At 47.4% G+C, this 17,718-nt stretch overlaps 1 protein-coding gene across 5 annotated transcripts; it reads right to left on the bottom strand.

Annotated features, from left to right (window-relative positions):
• Nucleotides 1–7,736: 7,736 nt before the first annotated feature.
• On the bottom strand, nt 7,737–17,313 carry PATL2 (PAT1 homolog 2). Of its 5 annotated transcripts, none has more exons than XM_044924602.2 (14): nt 17,143–17,313; nt 16,638–16,830; nt 15,927–16,126; nt 14,414–14,556; nt 13,843–13,914; nt 13,479–13,617; nt 11,947–12,067; nt 11,752–11,849; nt 11,488–11,541; nt 11,254–11,387; nt 10,972–11,131; nt 10,340–10,480; nt 9,569–9,666; nt 7,737–8,695 (listed from the first exon to the last, which is right to left on the bottom strand). In XM_044924602.2, exons 1-14 carry the CDS (start codon nt 17,179–17,181, stop codon nt 8,518–8,520), a joined length of 1,770 nt encoding a protein of 589 aa, XP_044780537.1. In that variant the 5' UTR covers nt 17,182–17,313; the 3' UTR covers nt 7,737–8,517. The 5 variants fall into 5 exon arrangements, with proteins under 5 accessions (XP_044780537.1, XP_044780536.1, XP_044780538.1 ...); XM_044924601.2 differs by having other exon boundaries at nt 13,843–13,923; nt 17,143–17,300; XM_044924603.2 differs by having other exon boundaries at nt 13,843–13,923; nt 16,740–16,830; nt 17,143–17,300.
• Nucleotides 17,314–17,718: the final 405 nt, after the last annotated feature.

Below are 17,718 nucleotides of genomic sequence, written 5' to 3'. Positions count from 1 at the left end.
AAGCAGGGTAACAGTATACAGGCTTGGAGTACTCCTTTCCTGATTTGGAACCACTCTGTTGTTCCCATGTCCAGTTCTAACTGTTGCTTCCTGACCTGCATACAAGTTTCTCAAGAGGTAGGTCAGGTGGCCTGGCAGTCCCATCTCTTTCAGAATTTTCCACAGTTGATTGTCATCCACACAGTCAAAGGCTTTGGTGTAGTCAATAAAGCAGATGTTTTTCTGGAACTCTCTTCCTTTTTCTGTGATCCAGCAGGTGTTGGCGATTTGATCTCTGGTTCCTCTGCCTTTTCTAAAACCAGCTTGAACATCTGGAAGTTTACGGGTCACATAATGTTGAAGCCTGGCTTGGAGAATTTTGAGCATTACTTTACTAGCATGCGAGATGAGTGCAATTGTGTGGTAGTTTGAGCATTCTTTGGCATTGTCTTTCTTTGGGATTGGAATGAAACTGACCTTTTCCAGTCCTGTGGCCATTACTGAGTTTTCCAAATTTTCTGGCATATTGAGTGCAGCACTTTCACAGCATCATCTTTTAGGATTTGCAATAGCTCAACTGGAATTCCATCACCTCTACTAGCTTTGTTTGTAGTGATGCTTCCTAAGGCTCACTTGCCTTCCAAATCCAAGATGTCTGGCTCTGGGTTGGTGATCACATCATTGTGATTATCTGGGTCATGAATATCTGTTTTTGTATAGTTCTGTGTATTCTTGCCACCTCTTCTTAATATCCTCTGCTTCTGTTAGGTCCATGCCATTTCTGTCCTTTATTGTGCCCATCTTTGCATGAAATGTTCCTTTGGTATTTCTGATTTTCTTGAAGAGATCTCTAGACTTTCCCATTCTATTGTTTTCCTCTTTTTCTTTGCCTTGCTTTCTGAAGAAGGCTTTCTTAGCTCTCCTTGCTCTTCTTTGGAACTCTGCATTCAAATGGGCATATCTTTCCTTTTCTCCTTTGCCTTTCGCTTCTCTTCTATTCACAGTTATTTCTAAGGCCTCCTCAGACAACAATTTTACCTTTTTGCATTTCTTTTCTTTGGGGATGGTCTTGATCACTGCCTCCTGTATATGTCACGAACTTCCCTCTGTAGTTCATCAGGCACTCTATCAGATCTAATCCCTTGAATCTATTTGTCACTTCCACTGTATAATCATAAGGGGTTTGATTTAGGTCATACCTGAATGGTCTGACCTTCAACGTGGGATAGATCCTCTAGGCCCGGGCGGCAGTGAGGAGATACCCCTCGTCCAAGGTAAGGAGCAATGGCTGCGTTTTGCTGGAGCAGCCGTGAAGAGATACCCCACGCCCAAGGTAAGAGAAACCCAAGTAAGACGGTAGGTGTTGCAAGAGGGCATCAGAGGGCAAACACACTGAAACCATACTCACAGAAAACTCGTCAATCTAATCACACTAGGACCACAGCCTTGTCTAACTCAGTGAAACTAAGCCATGCCTGTGGGGCAACCCAAGATGGGCGGGTCATGGTGGAGAGATCTGACAGAATGTGGTCCACTGGAGAAGGGAATGGCAAACCACTTCGGTATTCTTGCCTTGGGAACCCCATGAACAGTATGAAAAGGCAAAATGATAGGATACTAAAAGAGAAACTCCCCAGGTCAGTAGGTGCCCAATATACTACTGGAGATAGTGGAGAAATAACTCCAGAAAGAATGAAGGGATGGAGCCAAAGCAAAAACAATACCCAGCTGTGGATGTGACTGGTGATAGAAACAAGGTCTGATGCTGTAAAGAGCAATATTGCATAGGAACCTGGCATGTCAGGTCCATGAATCAAGGCAAACTGGAAGTGGTCAAACAAGAGATGGCAAGAGTGAATGTCGACATTCTAGGAATCAGCGAACTCAAATGGACTGGAATAGGTGAATTTAACTCAGATGACCATTATATCTGCTACTGTGGGCAGGAATCCCTCAGAAGAAATGGAGTAGCCATCATGGTCAACAAAAGAGCCTGAAATGCAGTACTTGGATGCAATCTCAAAAACGACAGAAAGATCTCTGTTCGTTTCCAAGGCAAACCATTCAATATCACAGTAATCCAAGTCTATGCCCCAACCAGTAACACTGAAGAAGCTGAAGTTGAACGGTTCTATGAAGACTTACAAGACCTTGTAGAACTAACACCCAAAAAAGATGTCCTTTTCATTGTAGGGGACTGGAATGCAAAAGCAGGAAGTCAAGAAACACCTGGGGTACCAGGCAAATTTGGCCTTGGAATATGGAATGAAGCAGGGAAAAGACTAATAGAGTTTTGCCAAGAAAATGCACTGGTCATAACAAACACCCTCTTCCAACAACACAAGAGAAGACTCTATACATGGACATCACCAGATGGTCGACACCGAAATCAGATTAATTATATTCTTTGCAGCCAAAGATGGAGAAGCTCTATACAGTCAGCAAAAACAAGACCAGGAGCTGACTGTGGCTCAGACCATGAACTCCTTATTGCCAAATTCAGACTTAAAGTGAAGAAAGTAGGGAAAACCTCTAGACCATTCAGGTATGACCTAAATCAAATCCCTTATGATTATACAGTGGAAGTGAGAAATAGATTTAAGGGCCTAGATCTGATAGATAGAGTGCCTGATGAACTGTGGAATGAGGTTCGTGACATTGTACAGGAGACAGGGATCAAGACCATCCCCATGGAAAAGAAATGCAAAAAAGCAAAATGGCTGTCTGGGGAGGCCTTACAAATAGCTGTGATAAGAAGAGAAGCGAAAAGCAAAGGAGAAAAGGAAAGATATAGACATCTGAATGCAGAGTTCCAAAGAATAGCAAGAAGAGATAAGAAAGCCTTCTTCAGCGGTCAATGCAAAGAAATAGAGGAAAACAACAGAATGGGAAAGACTAGAGATCTCTTCAAGAAAATCAGAGATACCAAAGGAACATTTCATGCAAAGATGGGCTCGATAAAGGACAGAAATGGTATGGACCTAACAGAAGCAGAAGATATTAAGAAGAGATGGCAAGAATACACAGAAGAACTGTACAAAAAAGATCTTCACAACCCAGATAATCACGATGGTGTGATCACTGACCTAGAGCCAGACATCCTGGAATGTGAAGTCAAGTGGGCCTTAGAAAGCATCACTACCAACAAAGCTAGTGGAGGTGATGGAATTCCAGTTGAACTATTCCAAATCCTGAAGGATGATGCTGTGAAAGTGCTGCACTCAATATGCCAGAAAATTTGGAAAACTCAATAATGGCCACAGGACTGGAAGAGGTCCGTTTTCATTCCAATCCCAAAGAAAGGCAATGCCAAAGAATGCTCAAACTACCGCACCATTGCACTCATCTCACACGCTAGTAAAGTAATGCTCAAAATTCTCCAAGCCAGGCTTCAGCAATATGTGAACCGTGAACTTCCTGATGTTCAAGCTGGTTTTAGAAAAGGCAGAGGAACCAGAGATCAAATTGCCAACATCTGCTGGATCATGGAAAAAGCAAGAGAGTTCCAGAAAAGCATCTATTTCTGCTTTATTGACTATGCCAAAGCCTTTGACTGTGTGGATCACAATAAACTGTGGAAAATTCTTGAAGAGATGGGAATACCAGACCACCTGACCTGCCTCTTGAGAAATTTGTATGCAGGTCAGGAAGCAACAGTTAGACATGTTACAACAGACTGGTTCCAAATAGGAAAAGGAGTACGTCAAGGCTGTATATTGTCACCCTGTTTATTTATATGCAGAGTACATCATGAGAAACGGTGGACTGGAAGAAACACAAGCTGGAATCAAGATTGCTGGGAGAAATATCAATAACCTCAGCTATGCAGATGACACCACCCTTATGGCAGAAAGTGAAGAGGAACTCAAAAGCCTCTTGATGAAAGTGAAGTAGGAGAGTGAAAAAGTTGCCTTAAAGCTCAACATTCAGAAAACGAAGATCATGGCATCCGGTCCCATCACTTCATGGGAAATAGATGGGGAAACAGTGGAAACTGTGTCAGACTTTATTTTTTGGGGCTCCAAAATCACTGCAGATGGTGACTGCAGCCATGAAATTAAAAGACGCTTACTCCTTGGAAGAAAAGTTATGACCAACCTAGACAGCATATTCAAAAGCAGAGACATTACTTTGCCAACAAAGGTCCGTCTAGTCAAGGCTATGGTTTTTCCTGTGGTCATGTATGGATGTGAGAGTTGGACTGTGAAGAAGGCTGAGCGCCGAAGAATTGATGGTTTTGAACTGTGGTGTTGGAGAAGGCTCTTGAGAGTCCCTTGGACTGCAAGGAGATCCAGCCAGTCCATTCTGAAGGAGATCAGCCCTGGGATTTCTTTGGAAGGAATAATGCTAAAGCTGAAACTCCAGTACTTTGGCCACCTCATGCGAAGAGTTGACTCATTGGAAAAGACTCTGATGCTGGGAGGGATTGGGGGCAGGAGAAGGGGACGACAGAGGATGAGATGGCTGGATGGCATCACTGACTCGATGGACGTGAGTCTGAGTGAACTCCGGGAGTTGGTGATGGACAGGGAGGCCTGGCGTGCTGCGATTCATGGGGTCTCAAAGAGTCGGATACGACTGAGCGGCTGATCTAATCTGATCTGAATGGTCTAGTGGCTTTCCCCACTTTCTTCAATTTAAGTCTGAATTTGGCAATAAGGAGTTCATGGTCTGAGCCACAGTTAGGTCCCAGTATTATTTTTGCTGACTGTATAGAGCTTCTCCATCTTTGGCTGCAAAGAATATAATCAATCTGATTTCGGTGTCAACCATCTGGCGATGTCCATGTGTAGAGTCTTCTCTTGTGTTGTTGGAAGAGGGTGTTTGCTATGACCAGTGCGTTCTCTTGGCAAAACTCTAGTAGTCTTTTCCCTGCTTCATTCCGTATTCCAAGGCCTAATTTGCCTGTTACTCCAGGTGTTTCTTGACGTCCTACTTTTGCATTCCAGTCCCCTACAATGAAAAGGACATCTTTTTTGGGTGTTCTTTCCAAAAGGTCTTGTAGGTCTTCATAGAACCGTTCAACTTCAGCTTCTTCAGCGTTACTTGTCAGGGCAGAGACTTGGATTACTGTGACAGCGAATGGTTTGCCTCTGAAACAGACATTCTGTCATTTTTGAGATTGCATCCAAATACTGCATTTCGGACTCCTTTGTTGACCATGATGGCTATTCCATTTCTTCTAAGGGGTCCTTGCCTACAGTAGTAGATATAATGGTCATCTGATTTAAATCCAACCATTCCAGGCCATTTTAATTCACTGGTTCCTAAAATGTCGATGTTCACTCTTGTCATCTCCTGTTTGACCACTTCCAATTTGCCTTGATTCATGGACCTAACATTCCAGGTTCCTATGCAATATTTCTTTTTTACAGCATTGGACTCTACTTTCATCATTAGTCACATCCACAACTGGGTGCTGTTTTTCTTTGTCTCTGTCTCTTCATTCTTTTCTGGAGTTACTTCTCCACTGATCTCCAGTAGCATATTGGGCACCTACCAACCTGGGGAGTTCATCTTTAAGTGTCCTATCTTTTTGCCTTTTCATACTGTTCGTGGGGTTCTCAAGTCAGGAATACTGAAGTGGTTTGCCATTCCCTTCTCCACTGCTTATTGGGCTGCTGTTTCTGCTTACAGGCCCTGGGTGGGGCAGTGTCCTTGGGACTGGACCAATCCATCATAGTAGGGCTGACTTGATGATGATGTCAAATAATACCATTATATTAATAACAGGATGGGAAAAGGGTAGAAGTGGTAGAGTTCCTGTTTCCTACTTCTCTTTCCTTTAAGAACTATATGACTCAAGATCACAGCAGAGGGGGCAAGAAGAGATGGGGAGTAGGCATTTTGGAAAGGTCTCCTTAAGGATACCAGTGCCTTTCTTAACACCTTCTTTTCCACAATCTATGGGGTCACACAACTATCAAAGGCCAACTCCTATTTGTGCTTTGATTCCCATCCTCCTCCTGTTGTTGGAATTTGTAAACTTTTTCTCTCCACCATGCCTACCCTTCCCCCACGCCTTTATAGGTGTGCTTTCATGATTATATATATATATATATATATATATAATCACTTTAAAAATAGCCTTTTAACCTACAGTGAGTACTGCTGCTGCTGCTGCTAAGTCGCTTCAGTCGTGTCCGACTCTGCACAACCCCATAGATGGCAGCCCACCAGGCTCCCCCATCCCTGGGATTCTCCAGGCAAGAACACTGGAGTGGGTTGCCATTTCCTTCTCCAATGCATGAAAATGAAAAGTGAAAGTAAAGTCGCTCAATCGTGTCTGACTCTTCGCGACCCCATGGACTGCAGCCTACCAGGCTCCTCCATCCATGGAATTTTCCAGGCAAGAGTACTGGAGTGGGGTGCCATTGCCTTCTCTGACACTGAGTACTACCTACTGTCAAAATTTCTCTGCTTCCCTTTCAGAAGATTCCAAATTGACTCTTTCTGTAGTCAACCCTCCTCTCCTTCCCTCAGCCTTTCTATTCAGGCCAACATCTCCACCTCAAGTGTCCCTTAAGGTCAGTGAGCATAAATGCCAAAACCAACCATTACTGCTCTCTCTCTTCATTCCACACTCCTCCCTTGAAATACTTTTTTCCAGCTTTGGTAACCCCCTAGTTTTCTCCCTATCCTTTCCCACAGATAATACTTCCTCAGTCCCCTAGGTTGGCTTTTCTTCCTATATCATCTTTCCCTCTCTCCTAACTTGTAATACCTCTGTGTGATGATAGCTCCCACTTCAGTGTCTTTATCCCTGACCTTTTCCTTCAACTCCAGACTGCTCTTTACCTACTTGATATATCTACTTGGATTTCTAACAGGACTCATATTAAATGTCTAAAATAATGATGATTACTCCCCAAATGCACTTTTCTGTTTTCCCCCACATTATTCTAGGGCACCCACCATTCACTCTGCCAGAGAGGCATCCTGGATACTTCACAACCACCCTTATGCAGCCCATCAGCAATGTCTGTCAACTCTTATTTCCAAAACCTCTTTCAAACCTCTTCTCTCTGTCTCCACAGCTCTTTAATTCTTGCTCCAACTTTGAGGGGGAAAAAAACCCCAAAACTTTTGAACATTTTTTTCCTCTGCTTTCTATCCTGTTTCCCTAGCAATCAGCAGTCAAGAATGATCGTCTCAAAACAAAAGTGACAAAATCAAAGTCACTTCCCTGTTCAAAATGCTGACATCCAAGCACAGTTGGAAAATCCAGATTTTTAAAAAAGGGTTACAGATGTGTACCCTGCCTCCTGCTCTCATACCTCATCACCCCCACCCCTTATCTGTATACTTCAGCCACATTTTCCTTCTTTCTTTTCTTCAAACACACCGAGTTCATTCTCACTTTAGGGGCTTTGTGCTCACTAGTGCCTCTGCATGGGACACTCGTCTTTGATTCCAGCCTGACTTTAACCTCTAATTGACAGACCTTCCATTTCACTCCAGTCACCCATCCTCCAATTGTGTTTCCCCCACAGTATTTATTACTACTTGGTATCTTCTGTCAGTCCCTGTCCAACCAGAATGTGAGCTTCAGAAGAGCAAGGACTTTTCTTTGGTCATCACTGTTTCTCAACCACCTAAAATGGTACCTGCTTCAAAAAAGGGGCTCTAGTGTTTGTTGATGAGTGAATGACCCTGTTTGTCCAAGTAAACCAAACATTTCATATCTCAAGGGCGATATTTATATCCAACCCTCTTAGCTCAGCTAGGGCTACTTATAAAAAATGGCAACACCAGAACAGTTTTCAAAGTCAATCTATTGTTCAACACAACAAGGACTTGTCCCTCACATTAAGGACACTTGTGAAGCTTCACACAAAAGAAAGTGACTTTGATTATACCTCTTAACTTACAAACAAGCTGAAGCACTACATTCTGTTATCTTTTAAATTATACCTCATTTTGCTCTGCCTTTTTAGGCACATAGTTCAGTTTTCTGAAGCATGAGTAAAAGTTTTGGGCAAGGTCTGCTGATATATCAAGGCGTACAACTGTCTTCAGACTCTCTGGATCCCTGTGGGCAAAACCTATACACAGCTAGCGTCTGATCACTTAACTTTCCCCATATATAGGCATTCTGGAACAACCTGATCAGTAGATCAAAACAAACCTACTAAAAGAGGGATCAACTCCAAATAACTTCCCTTTATTGTATGATGTGATTAGTAACTCTGTCCAGCAGATGCAAAGTTCTGAGGAAAGATGACTTACTTGTTCTTTGTGCGTTTACATCTTGTTTACATTTGAGTTGTCCCTCAAATACTTTTTGAATGAATAGTTCAACTTCTCAAACTAATTCTTACTCTCAAATATCTTAGTGTGATAAATAATCAAAGTTCCTAGGGAAAAAATGGAAAGGTTTGGCTGAAGAAACAGGCCATACAACCCTAACTTGGAGCAGACTGGTTACTCAGTAAGTACCCACGTCTAGAAATACTTCGAAAAGCAAATTATCCTCCATAATCTTGGTTTAAACATAGTAGAGAAGTGGTAGAGCCTAGTCTGGGCTTCAACCCGGGGCTATGATCTTATTTCCACGGTCACATACTCCATCCTAGCCTCCAGCTTCTGTACCAATTGTTTGTCCACGTGGTGACAGAACAGGGGAAGAAGGTTGCTGGGGAAGGCCAGGGGTTCTGCCAGTGAGGCTGTAGGCATCTGAGCAATCTCCCAGGCAGTGAGAATCACCATGTCTGTCCTGGAGGGCAGAGAAGAAACACATCGGCATCTTAGTGTTTATGCAGGAAATATACTTAGGGCCCAGGTTTCTTGTTATCTTTGACCACCACTTACCACCCTCTGCACCCACAGCAATTAAGATAGAGCGTTTGCCTGTTTGGTATGTGCCAGGCAATGCTTAGTGCTTTACGCCTCTTCTGTCTTGCTTAATCTTCAGGTCTCTAACTGGTTAGTACCATCATCCTTCGATCCCTAGTTTATAGGGGAGGAACGGGCTAAAGAAAGTGAAATAATGTGCCCCCATGTTATGCTGCTGGTAAGTGACAGAAGCAGAATTCACACCTAGGTCTGCTAAACTCTAAGGCTTGTCTCTATTCTTGCCTGGAGAATCCCATGGACGGAGGAGCCTGGTGGGCTACAGTCCACGGGGTCGCAAAGAGTCAAACACGACTGAGCGACTTCACTATATATTGCCTCCCATGGGGGACAGCACTCTAGGCACTACAGGGGAGAAAAAAAAAGGGGCAAAACAGCTACAACTCTGCTAGTCGCCTCTTCTCTGTCCAACTTCCTCCCCCGTGCTTGATTAAACCACTCAGGAAACAGCTAATCTGGTTTAGCCTACATATCCCAGGGGGGTTCCCAGGTGGCACTAGCAGTAAAGAACCTGCCTGCCAATGCAGGAGATGCAGGTTTGATCCCTGGGTTGGGAAGATCCCCTGGAGGAGGGCACGGCAACCCACTCCAGCAGTCTTGCCTAGAGAATCTCATGGATAGAGGAGTCTGGCAGGATACAGTCCATAGGGTCACAAAGAGTTGGACACGACTGAAGCAACTTAGCACACATCCCAGTGGTACTGAAATAGTATTTACAAGGTTTTTATGATCTTACCAAGCCGAATGGTCACTGCTGGGCTCCTTGAGGGAAGAATTCAGTGATACCAGCTGCTCCCCATGACTTAGCAGTGCATAGAGCAAAGATATGCCAAACTGCAAGTGATAAAGTGTCAAAGTGTCCAGGGTAAAAATGAGTTTACCATAGGCATCCAGTGCTTCCCTGGCTCTGTTGTTTCCCAACTAAAAGGGCAAGTTCATAGGTACAGACGGAGTCCAACACCCACAACCCATCAAGTTTTACCCAGGCTGGCCAAGAAACTCTGAGCTCTTTCCAAGGAAATCACTGCTCTGAACTGTCCAAAAGATTCCTCTGGGAAGCTGATGATGAAATACACAGTTGTGGTCTCTACCCTGAGGAGTCAGAGACTGTAGGTTGGGAATGGACCCAGGAATTTGATGTGGGTAGGATGTGGAGCCCATTTTAAGAGGCACTGCATGAGGCAAAGATCTTCAGAAGGGGTTCACAGGATAATCCACTAGAATATTAGAAGATATGAGATCTTTCACATATAGATCTCACCTTGTATTTATTATGCACCTAATTTAAGTATAGTGTTCCATTTATATGATTTATAAACACACAGGTGGTATAGTTCAGAATATTTTTTGTAGTAAAAGGATTCACTATCAAAAATGTTTGGTGACTTCTGATCCAGAGGCACCATCATCATCTGGAGCTTGTTAAAAAATCAACCTCACCCTGGGTCTATTCCAATAAGCACCTGGAGCCTCCTGTGGAGAGACCGAAGCCTTCCACACATGTTACCTGATTCTGAAGCACCATGGTGATTGGCCGCTCAGAGGAGCCAGGTGGTAGCCGCATGAGTCCCTGAAGTCCTTGGAGGAGTTCACTGAAGGTCAAGTGCCTGATACATTTGCTCAGAGGTTGAAACAACATTTGCAGGGCCTGCAGAAAGATCATAAAGGGCCTCTCTGACTCCTTGACAACTTCACCTCCAGGCTCTTTCTTGCCAACCTGCTTCTAGCCACTTCTGATCAGCTCAGACCTACCAGGCCTATCACCACTGAAGTGCCTTCATCCCTAGCTGCGACCCCTCAACACCACTTGTCCTACATGCCTTCCCTAAGCGAAGGTGCCTGGGGCTCGGCACTTATCAGGTGGTCCTCATCTTCTCTAACCGCCAGAGCACACGCACACCTGTGTTACATATGCCCACGGGTTTTCCTTTCTTCACTGTGCCTGAAGATCAAAGATCATCAGCTGTTCCTGTGGCAGTCTTCTATAACCCCCTCCCCTGAGGATGGCAGGGTGAGTCTCCCTCACCACCCAAAACCTTCTCTGGCTTCTCTGAGGGTGGGAAGTAGAAGGAGGAGAAGGGATAAGCATTGCTAACCCATCCACAAAACCATCCTCTCCTCCACTCCGTGCCACACTACCTGATCGGCCATGTCCCTCTTGACCAGGAAGGGCAGGTGGCGGGTGATGGCCAGCAGCAAGCTGACGGCTCGATCCCGGGGCAGGAAGGGGAGGAGCCGGGCCACCAGGGCTTTCCCCTTCCCCACGGACAGCGCCTGCAGGAAGCCCTCATCCGCAGCCCTGCAGGGACACAGGCGAACATCGCAGGGCTCGGCTAGAGCAGAGGGCCGGTGTTAGAAGGGAGGGGCCGAAGCTAAACTACTGTCTGCTCCTGGGAAAGGGTGTGACCGTCCCACACTCACTCCAGATTATTCTGCCCCTGGGCCTTTAAGGCCTGGAAGAGCTTCTCAACCCTGCTGCTCTGCTGCTCAGAGTCACGGGGCTGCGCAGGCGCATCCTGCTGGCCATCCTCTATCTCCAGCAGCTGAAGGAACATCTGGGAGCGTGAGGGTGGGGAGAGAGGGAGAAGGGGCCAGTGTGAGCATATCCTGTTCTCAGCGGAGGCAAGGAACTCACTGCTAAGGCTGAGGTCTCACCTTCTCAATCCGGTACAGCACCCACAGCCTCTGACTGCTTGCAGCTGCTGTCTCCTAGAGAAAGAGTCCCTGGCTGTCAGCCACAACTCCAACAGCAGCAGCCCACGCCTAGGCAGGCCAGGACGTGAGCTGGAAAGACTAAATCGCGAAGCCTGATTACTCCCCTTTCTCTTAGCTCACAATCTGAACTCATGTATGACAGTGCTCCAGACCTTTCTCCAAAACACAGGGAGAGAAAAAGACTGTAGGAAGATAGACTCCTACCTGCTCTTGAGTTCCGTGTGGCACAGCATCGATAGCTCGGCGAGGGGTAAAACACGTCGATACAGCTACCTGGCCCAGGGAACCCTCGATTCGAACCACTGTGTGGAAGGAGTCAGAAAGGCACGTGCCCCTCTGCTTTCCACCTGGGTCCAGCCAGATGTCCGTCCCAACCCAGCAGGTCAGCCCCGGTCCTACCTGATTCATAAGCCTCCGCCTTCTGAATGTAAGGTGTGACCAGCTTGAGAGACTCAAATCTGCTTTTTTGCCCAAGCAGCTCTTCATCTGCCTGCTTCTTCTCTAGTTTCTGATAATATTCCTGAGAGTTCACAGATTAGTCAAATGTATACTCAGTTAAACGTAAGAGTTAGGGTTCTCCAGTGCAAGCTCTTAGTACACCCTTGTCTACAGCATTCATTCCAGAAATGCTCCTGGGATATAAGGCTCTTCTAGAGCCACAATAAAACATCTTCAGCACCCTAAGCCCCATGCCACCTGATCTGGGGCCCCCATCCTAAGGACTTGAAGAGCCAGGATGGAAAGGCAGAGAAGCAAAGCAGAGAGCCCGGAAGTAAAATGTGTCCCAGGGTCTGCAGGCTTCCTTCACTCCTTATTCTAAGTTATATGCGGTCACCCCATCCTCCCCTCTCCCCATTTTAATTTGATGGTCCTACCTGTTCTGTCCCAAATCAGCATTCTCTGATGGCATGACAAGCCACCTCTCTCCACGGAAGGACAGAGAGGACACTGCTGTCCACTGGCCTCTCGGCCAGCTCTACTCTTGTGGGCTGGCATAGCAGCTCTACTATCTTAAGACTGCGAAATCCAGAACTAAAATAAAGCCACTGACTGAGTTAAGCAAAGGTTTGAAAAAGCTCCTTCATTGAGAAACAATGTCTAAAAGTCAAGAGTGTAAGATGATCACATTCAAATTTTGAAGCATGGTGGGAAGAAAGGAGGAATCTAACGTCAATAGGAAGGAGATAAAGGTGGGAACCTTGCTAGTGGGCTCAGGTGGTTGAAGAGAAAGTGAAATAAAACTTAGACAATCCAGAAAGTGAAAGTGCTCAGTCATATCCGACTTTTTGTGACCCCATGGACTGTAGCCCACCAGGCTCCTCTGTCCATGAAATTCTCCAGGCAAGAATACTGGAGTGGGTAGCCATTTACTTCTCCATGGGATCTTCCCAACCCTGGTATCAAACCCAGGTCTCCTGCACTGCAGGCAGATTCTTTACTGTCTGAGCCAAAGGGAAGCCCAGACAACCCAGAACTCATGGACAAAGGGTAGACAGGAAGAAGACAGAAAGGAGTAAAAAAAACCTGCCACATTTGTTCAAGAAATTGAATTCCATTACCTATAAACGTTTCTTGTGCTTTAGATCTTAAAAAGTAAAAGGTAAGTAGACGAATGTTTATAACAAGTCATTTCTAAGAGAAACCAATGTGTACGAAAGATGAGAATGTCATTTTCAGACTGATTAGGAGAAATTCTTGTCAAAGGATGGAGACAAAAATCTCAGAGTGTTTAAGGAATCACAAATAATCCCCTGCAGCTGAAATTTAGGAGAAAGGGAAGGAGTTTGGATGCCAAGTATAGAAATATGACCCCATCCTTTCACAGTCGTCCCTCCCACGAGAAGGGACTTGGTGACTGTGAGCTGAAGGAAGGCTCTCAGGGCTATAGAGTCAGGCCATTTGCCTCCAAGGTCAGAGGCCCTGGGACTCACCTGGTAGTAATAGTCATCGAGGCGGGGGTTTTCACTCTGCAGCTGAACCATCTGCACTTTTACCACCCAGTCCTTCTCCTTCTGTGTCATGAGGTTAGCATAGGAGTCTGGCTGCTGAGACCACTTCTTGGCTGGGGGACTTCAAGCCAGGAGGAGGGCTCTTTAGACCTACACCTCCCTGACCCTTCCTACCTCAACCCCACCTGCCTACCCCATCCCCAGAGAACTCCCCAAGGAGTAGAGAGCCTGGAGCTGGATATCAGGGGGAGGGTGGGGGTGGGGCTTTGGGGGAGGTGCCTTGCCGCAAGGGAAAACCCAGCATGCAGGGTGTTTCACTCAATCCTGCTCCTCCTCTAGGCTTTACCTTCGTGGTCGACCCTGCTGTTGCTGCTGCTTCAAGATCCGCTGGTGCTGAGGGTGGAGCTGGGTCAGATGACTAGGGAGACTTAGAAAGAAACATGGGCTGGGTGGGAGCAAGCTCTTAGCACCCTCCCCCTTTCTTTTAGCCTCTGGGAACCTCAGCTGGACAGCTATGGGACCTGACCTGCTCAGGACCCTACCCAATGTCGGCCACATGAAGCATCACTATCCTAGCTCAGCAGGGTTCACATCCCCTCCAAGATGTATATCCCTGAGATGGGGCTGCAGGAAATCCCGACACGATAGAAAACCATTTGGCCTGGATATCAGGACTTCTGAGTCCTAGGCTCAGTACTCCTGGGCCAGCTGACCTCAGAGAGTGCTGGGCTTCCATCTCCTCATCTGTGAGGGAAGGGACTGCATGTCATCTCATACTTCTCTTAGTGAGTTTCTCTAAGTATTTTTCTGTGGCAGCTGGTAGAAGGGCAGCCATGCCTCCTCAGCTACTACCTCCCATCTTCTGGAGGTAACCCAGCCTGTCTGGACCCCAGGGGAGGGGCGCCCTGATCTAGCACCTGAGCCTCAGGGGCCACGAGGTGGGCGGGCTGCAGAGGAGCGATGGGTCTGGCGCAGGTAGTTGAGGTCCAAAGTGGCGGGCTGCAGAGCCGGCACTGGGGAGGGAGGGTCGGAACGGAAGGGGAGCCAGGTGGTCCGGGGTCTGCGAGAGGAATTTCAGGGTCTGAGAGAAGCACGTCTCCACCAACAGATCCTGCCTTTGCTGCTGATTGCCTTTCTGCCCTAGGGTCTCACCTGCCTTTGCCTTGAAGAACCTCACCCAACATCTGCCACATAGGGGCCCCTCCAGCCAGTCATGAGGACACCAGACTGTGGGCCCCCTTGTTTCCAGCAGGTTTGTCACCCCCTAGGGAGTAACTCTTGGCCCCTGACAATGTGGGAGCCTGTGCTTTTTCCTCTGTGTGTGGGTCAACTCCCCTTCTTTTCCCGCTCTGAGGGTCGTCAGACCTTGTCTTCAGCCCTTCTCAGACCCCTCTGAAGCCCTGCTCAGCCTACACTTCCCTTTTCTTCTCCCTGCTGGATTTCTGGCAGCCCCTCCACGCCAGGTCATGTGTTCTTTCTAGCACGAGGCTCAGTGCTATTTATGTTCTGTAAGCTGGAATTGTTTGCCCTTTTTCTAGGAAGGCCAGCTGTCGCAGGACCCGCTCTGTCCTTTACCAAGCTTCTCTGAACGACAGGCGTCCCCCTGTTCATACCCTTACCTCACTTTGCTGCATCCCCAGAGCAAGGTCAAGAGCAGAGTTTAATGTTAAGAAAGGGGACCCTCCAAACACTGCTTCTCAGTACCCTGTCTTTTTCTCACAGCATGGAGACTGGAGACACTTATCTGCCACAGAAAGTGCAAGGAGGCAGGGGGCATCCCCGGAACACCAGGGGCCGTGATTCCAGGGGAGCTAAGACCTTTCTGGAATGGGAGGGAGGAAAACTCAGGTAGAAATGAGCCCCTGTGATAACATCTACATTCACCAGTGTTAATGGGGGAGGTGAGCAGCAGGACCAACAATTTCCAATACCCAGGATACAGGCAGCCTGGCCCTCCCTCAATTTCAAAGTCAGTAGGGTCAGGACCCCCTCTCCTTCCACCAAAGGGAAGCCAGCTGGCATCTGAGGAGTTAAGCTGAAGCAGGGTCTGAGTAACTTCATTTCTGCACGGGAACCCCTTGTGCCTCCCCACGTGCTGATGGAATCCAAGGGACTGCAAAGACACAGGGGTCCAAGGTCAAAGACGACTCATTTCACCAGCTGGAGTGAAAGTGACTCATTTCAGGAGCAGAGCAGGATCCCTGGGTGGCTGACAGCCCTGCTGGACCTGCATTCAAGGTGAGGACAGCATCAGAAACTAAGCGGGAGACAGACAGAAGGAGGGAAGGAAGGCGAGAGTCTACTGGGGTTCAAGCCTGAAATAGAAAGTTTTCACCCACCTAGAGAGGGGTGAAGAGAAGAGAGATGTGGCGCAACAGCCTGTGAGACGCAGACCGCTCGGGACAACCCCACACCCTCCTGCCGCGGCACCTGGCTGTTGTGGACAGCGCTCTGGACAGCTGGATCCCCCAGATCATTCTCCTCCTCCTCCTCCTCCGCTTCCTCCTCCTCCATGTCTGGTGCTAAATCTGGATCCAGTTCCTCTTCCTCCAATTGAGAGGCAGACACCAGCCCTTCCTCCAGAGCCAAGGGGACATGGGGCTTGCCTGAGCCTTGGTCTAAGCGGGAGCCTGTGGAGGAAGTAGAAACAGGCTCAGCTGCGAAGCGCCTGGCCGAGAGAGGATGCTTCTCTTGGCACTTCTGCTCACGCACCATCTCCAGCACATCTTCAAACATTGCCTCTTGCTGTATGAGTTCAACCCAGCCTCACTATCCCAGGACGCCCCTAGCCACCCCTGACTGCAGCAAATAGGACCCGGCAGGTACCAATCGCCGTCACCTTCCTCAGCCCCTCTTGCATGGCCTCATTAATACCACCACAGGCTTTTCCACCTGCTCAGCCCCCTGACAGCCCTTTCTGTGCCTCTTTAATCAACCAAGTTCCAGCTGCCCTGACTCATGGCAATTTAACCCTCATGTGCCAGAGACTTTACATGTATATGTTCATGTATCACTCACAACAACAATACAAGGCTGGTGTTGATCATTTTTCTCTGAAGGTGAGGAAAATAGACCCCATAAACGTGATTTCAGTCACCCTCATGATGTAGCAGTAGGTAAGAGAACTTGGGGATTACTCACAGCAGTTCGACTCAAACCCATGTCTATCCACTGAACCACATCCCCAAGCCGCTGAACTCCTGGGACTTTTATCAGATACCACAGACCACTTGGTGATATTACCCTGGAGGCATTTTATCTTTTCGGGCTGGCAGACTTGCTCCAAGGCTGTTTCCTCTGGCGAGAGAGCATTGTTAGCCTCTGGAAGGTAAACCTGGGGCAGGGAAGAGACCCAGAAACCCCTGTCCTTAGTAAAGGATGGTCTAGCATCGAACCAACCAAAGTCTCCCCCCAGCAAAGCTGTCAGAAAAGTTTTGATCCAGATCTCCAAGGAGCAGAATCCCAGGCTCTCAGATGGCCCTAAACCCCCCCACTCTCTGACCTCAGCTCTAGGGAGCTATCCTGCAAAGGGACAGAAAGGAGAGGCAGGGCTAGGAGTTGGAGGAGAAGCACTCCCACACAGTCACTACCAGCCTCAGTCTGTGCACAGGGAGGGGTGCCCAGCCGCCTGGCTGCCAGCACCCACCCCAGCACCGTGGCTGTCCTTTCTGCCCAGCGTGGCCATGGCAGCCTGGGCCAGGCAGGCTCGCTGCCCGGGCTTTAAGATTCCCAGCCCCTGCCTTGCTCCCCCGTTAAAGGGCCAGCATCTCCAACCACTGCATCTTGGTAGAAATGTCAGAACACAAACTAATGAGAAAGAAAACCCTTGAAAGGGCAAGAGAATTAGAGTGCATTTTGAACCATCCGCGGTTGTGAGTACAGTTTATTGGGATGGGTTATTTGGGAGCAGGTATTTAAGAAGAGGATCCCTGTTTTCCACAGTCTTAATAAGAACTTTGTCAGGTTATGTTCTCTTCAATCCCTAACCTTGCTCCATTAAATTGGATAGGAAATCCCTGGTGGATCGTGAGGCTACTACAGAGTAGCCAGGTTCTCAGTGCTTAAGGGCAGGATGCTTGTGGAACCTGAAGGGCCACCTGCAGATGATTGCCCTTCCTGGTGAACTTGTGTCTGCTTGAGCTTGAGCCTGTTACCCACTCCTAGTGAATGCAGAAGTCAGATTCTCCAGATGAAAACACTTCTGCATGAGTTATATAGATAA

This window comes from Bubalus bubalis, chromosome 11, assembly GCF_019923935.1.
Source record: "Bubalus bubalis isolate 160015118507 breed Murrah chromosome 11, NDDB_SH_1, whole genome shotgun sequence".
Taxonomy (NCBI): domain Eukaryota; kingdom Metazoa; phylum Chordata; class Mammalia; order Artiodactyla; family Bovidae; genus Bubalus; species Bubalus bubalis.
This window is presented reverse-complemented; position numbering and strand designations above follow the sequence as displayed.

Excerpts from the sequence above, each read along its gene's own strand:
- PATL2 (XM_044924601.2), bottom strand. The coding sequence starts at position 17,181 with ATGGCCACGCTGGGCAGAAAGGACAGCCACGGTGCTGGG. Across the intron at positions 11,542-11,751 it reads CACACGGAACTCAAGAGCAG|GAGACAGCAGCTGCAAGCAG; the intron begins GTAGGAGTCTAT and ends CTCTTTCTCTAG. Across the intron at positions 9,667-10,339 it reads CCATGGTGCTTCAGAATCAG|TTTGGCATATCTTTGCTCTA; the intron begins GTAACATGTGTG and ends TATCACTTGCAG.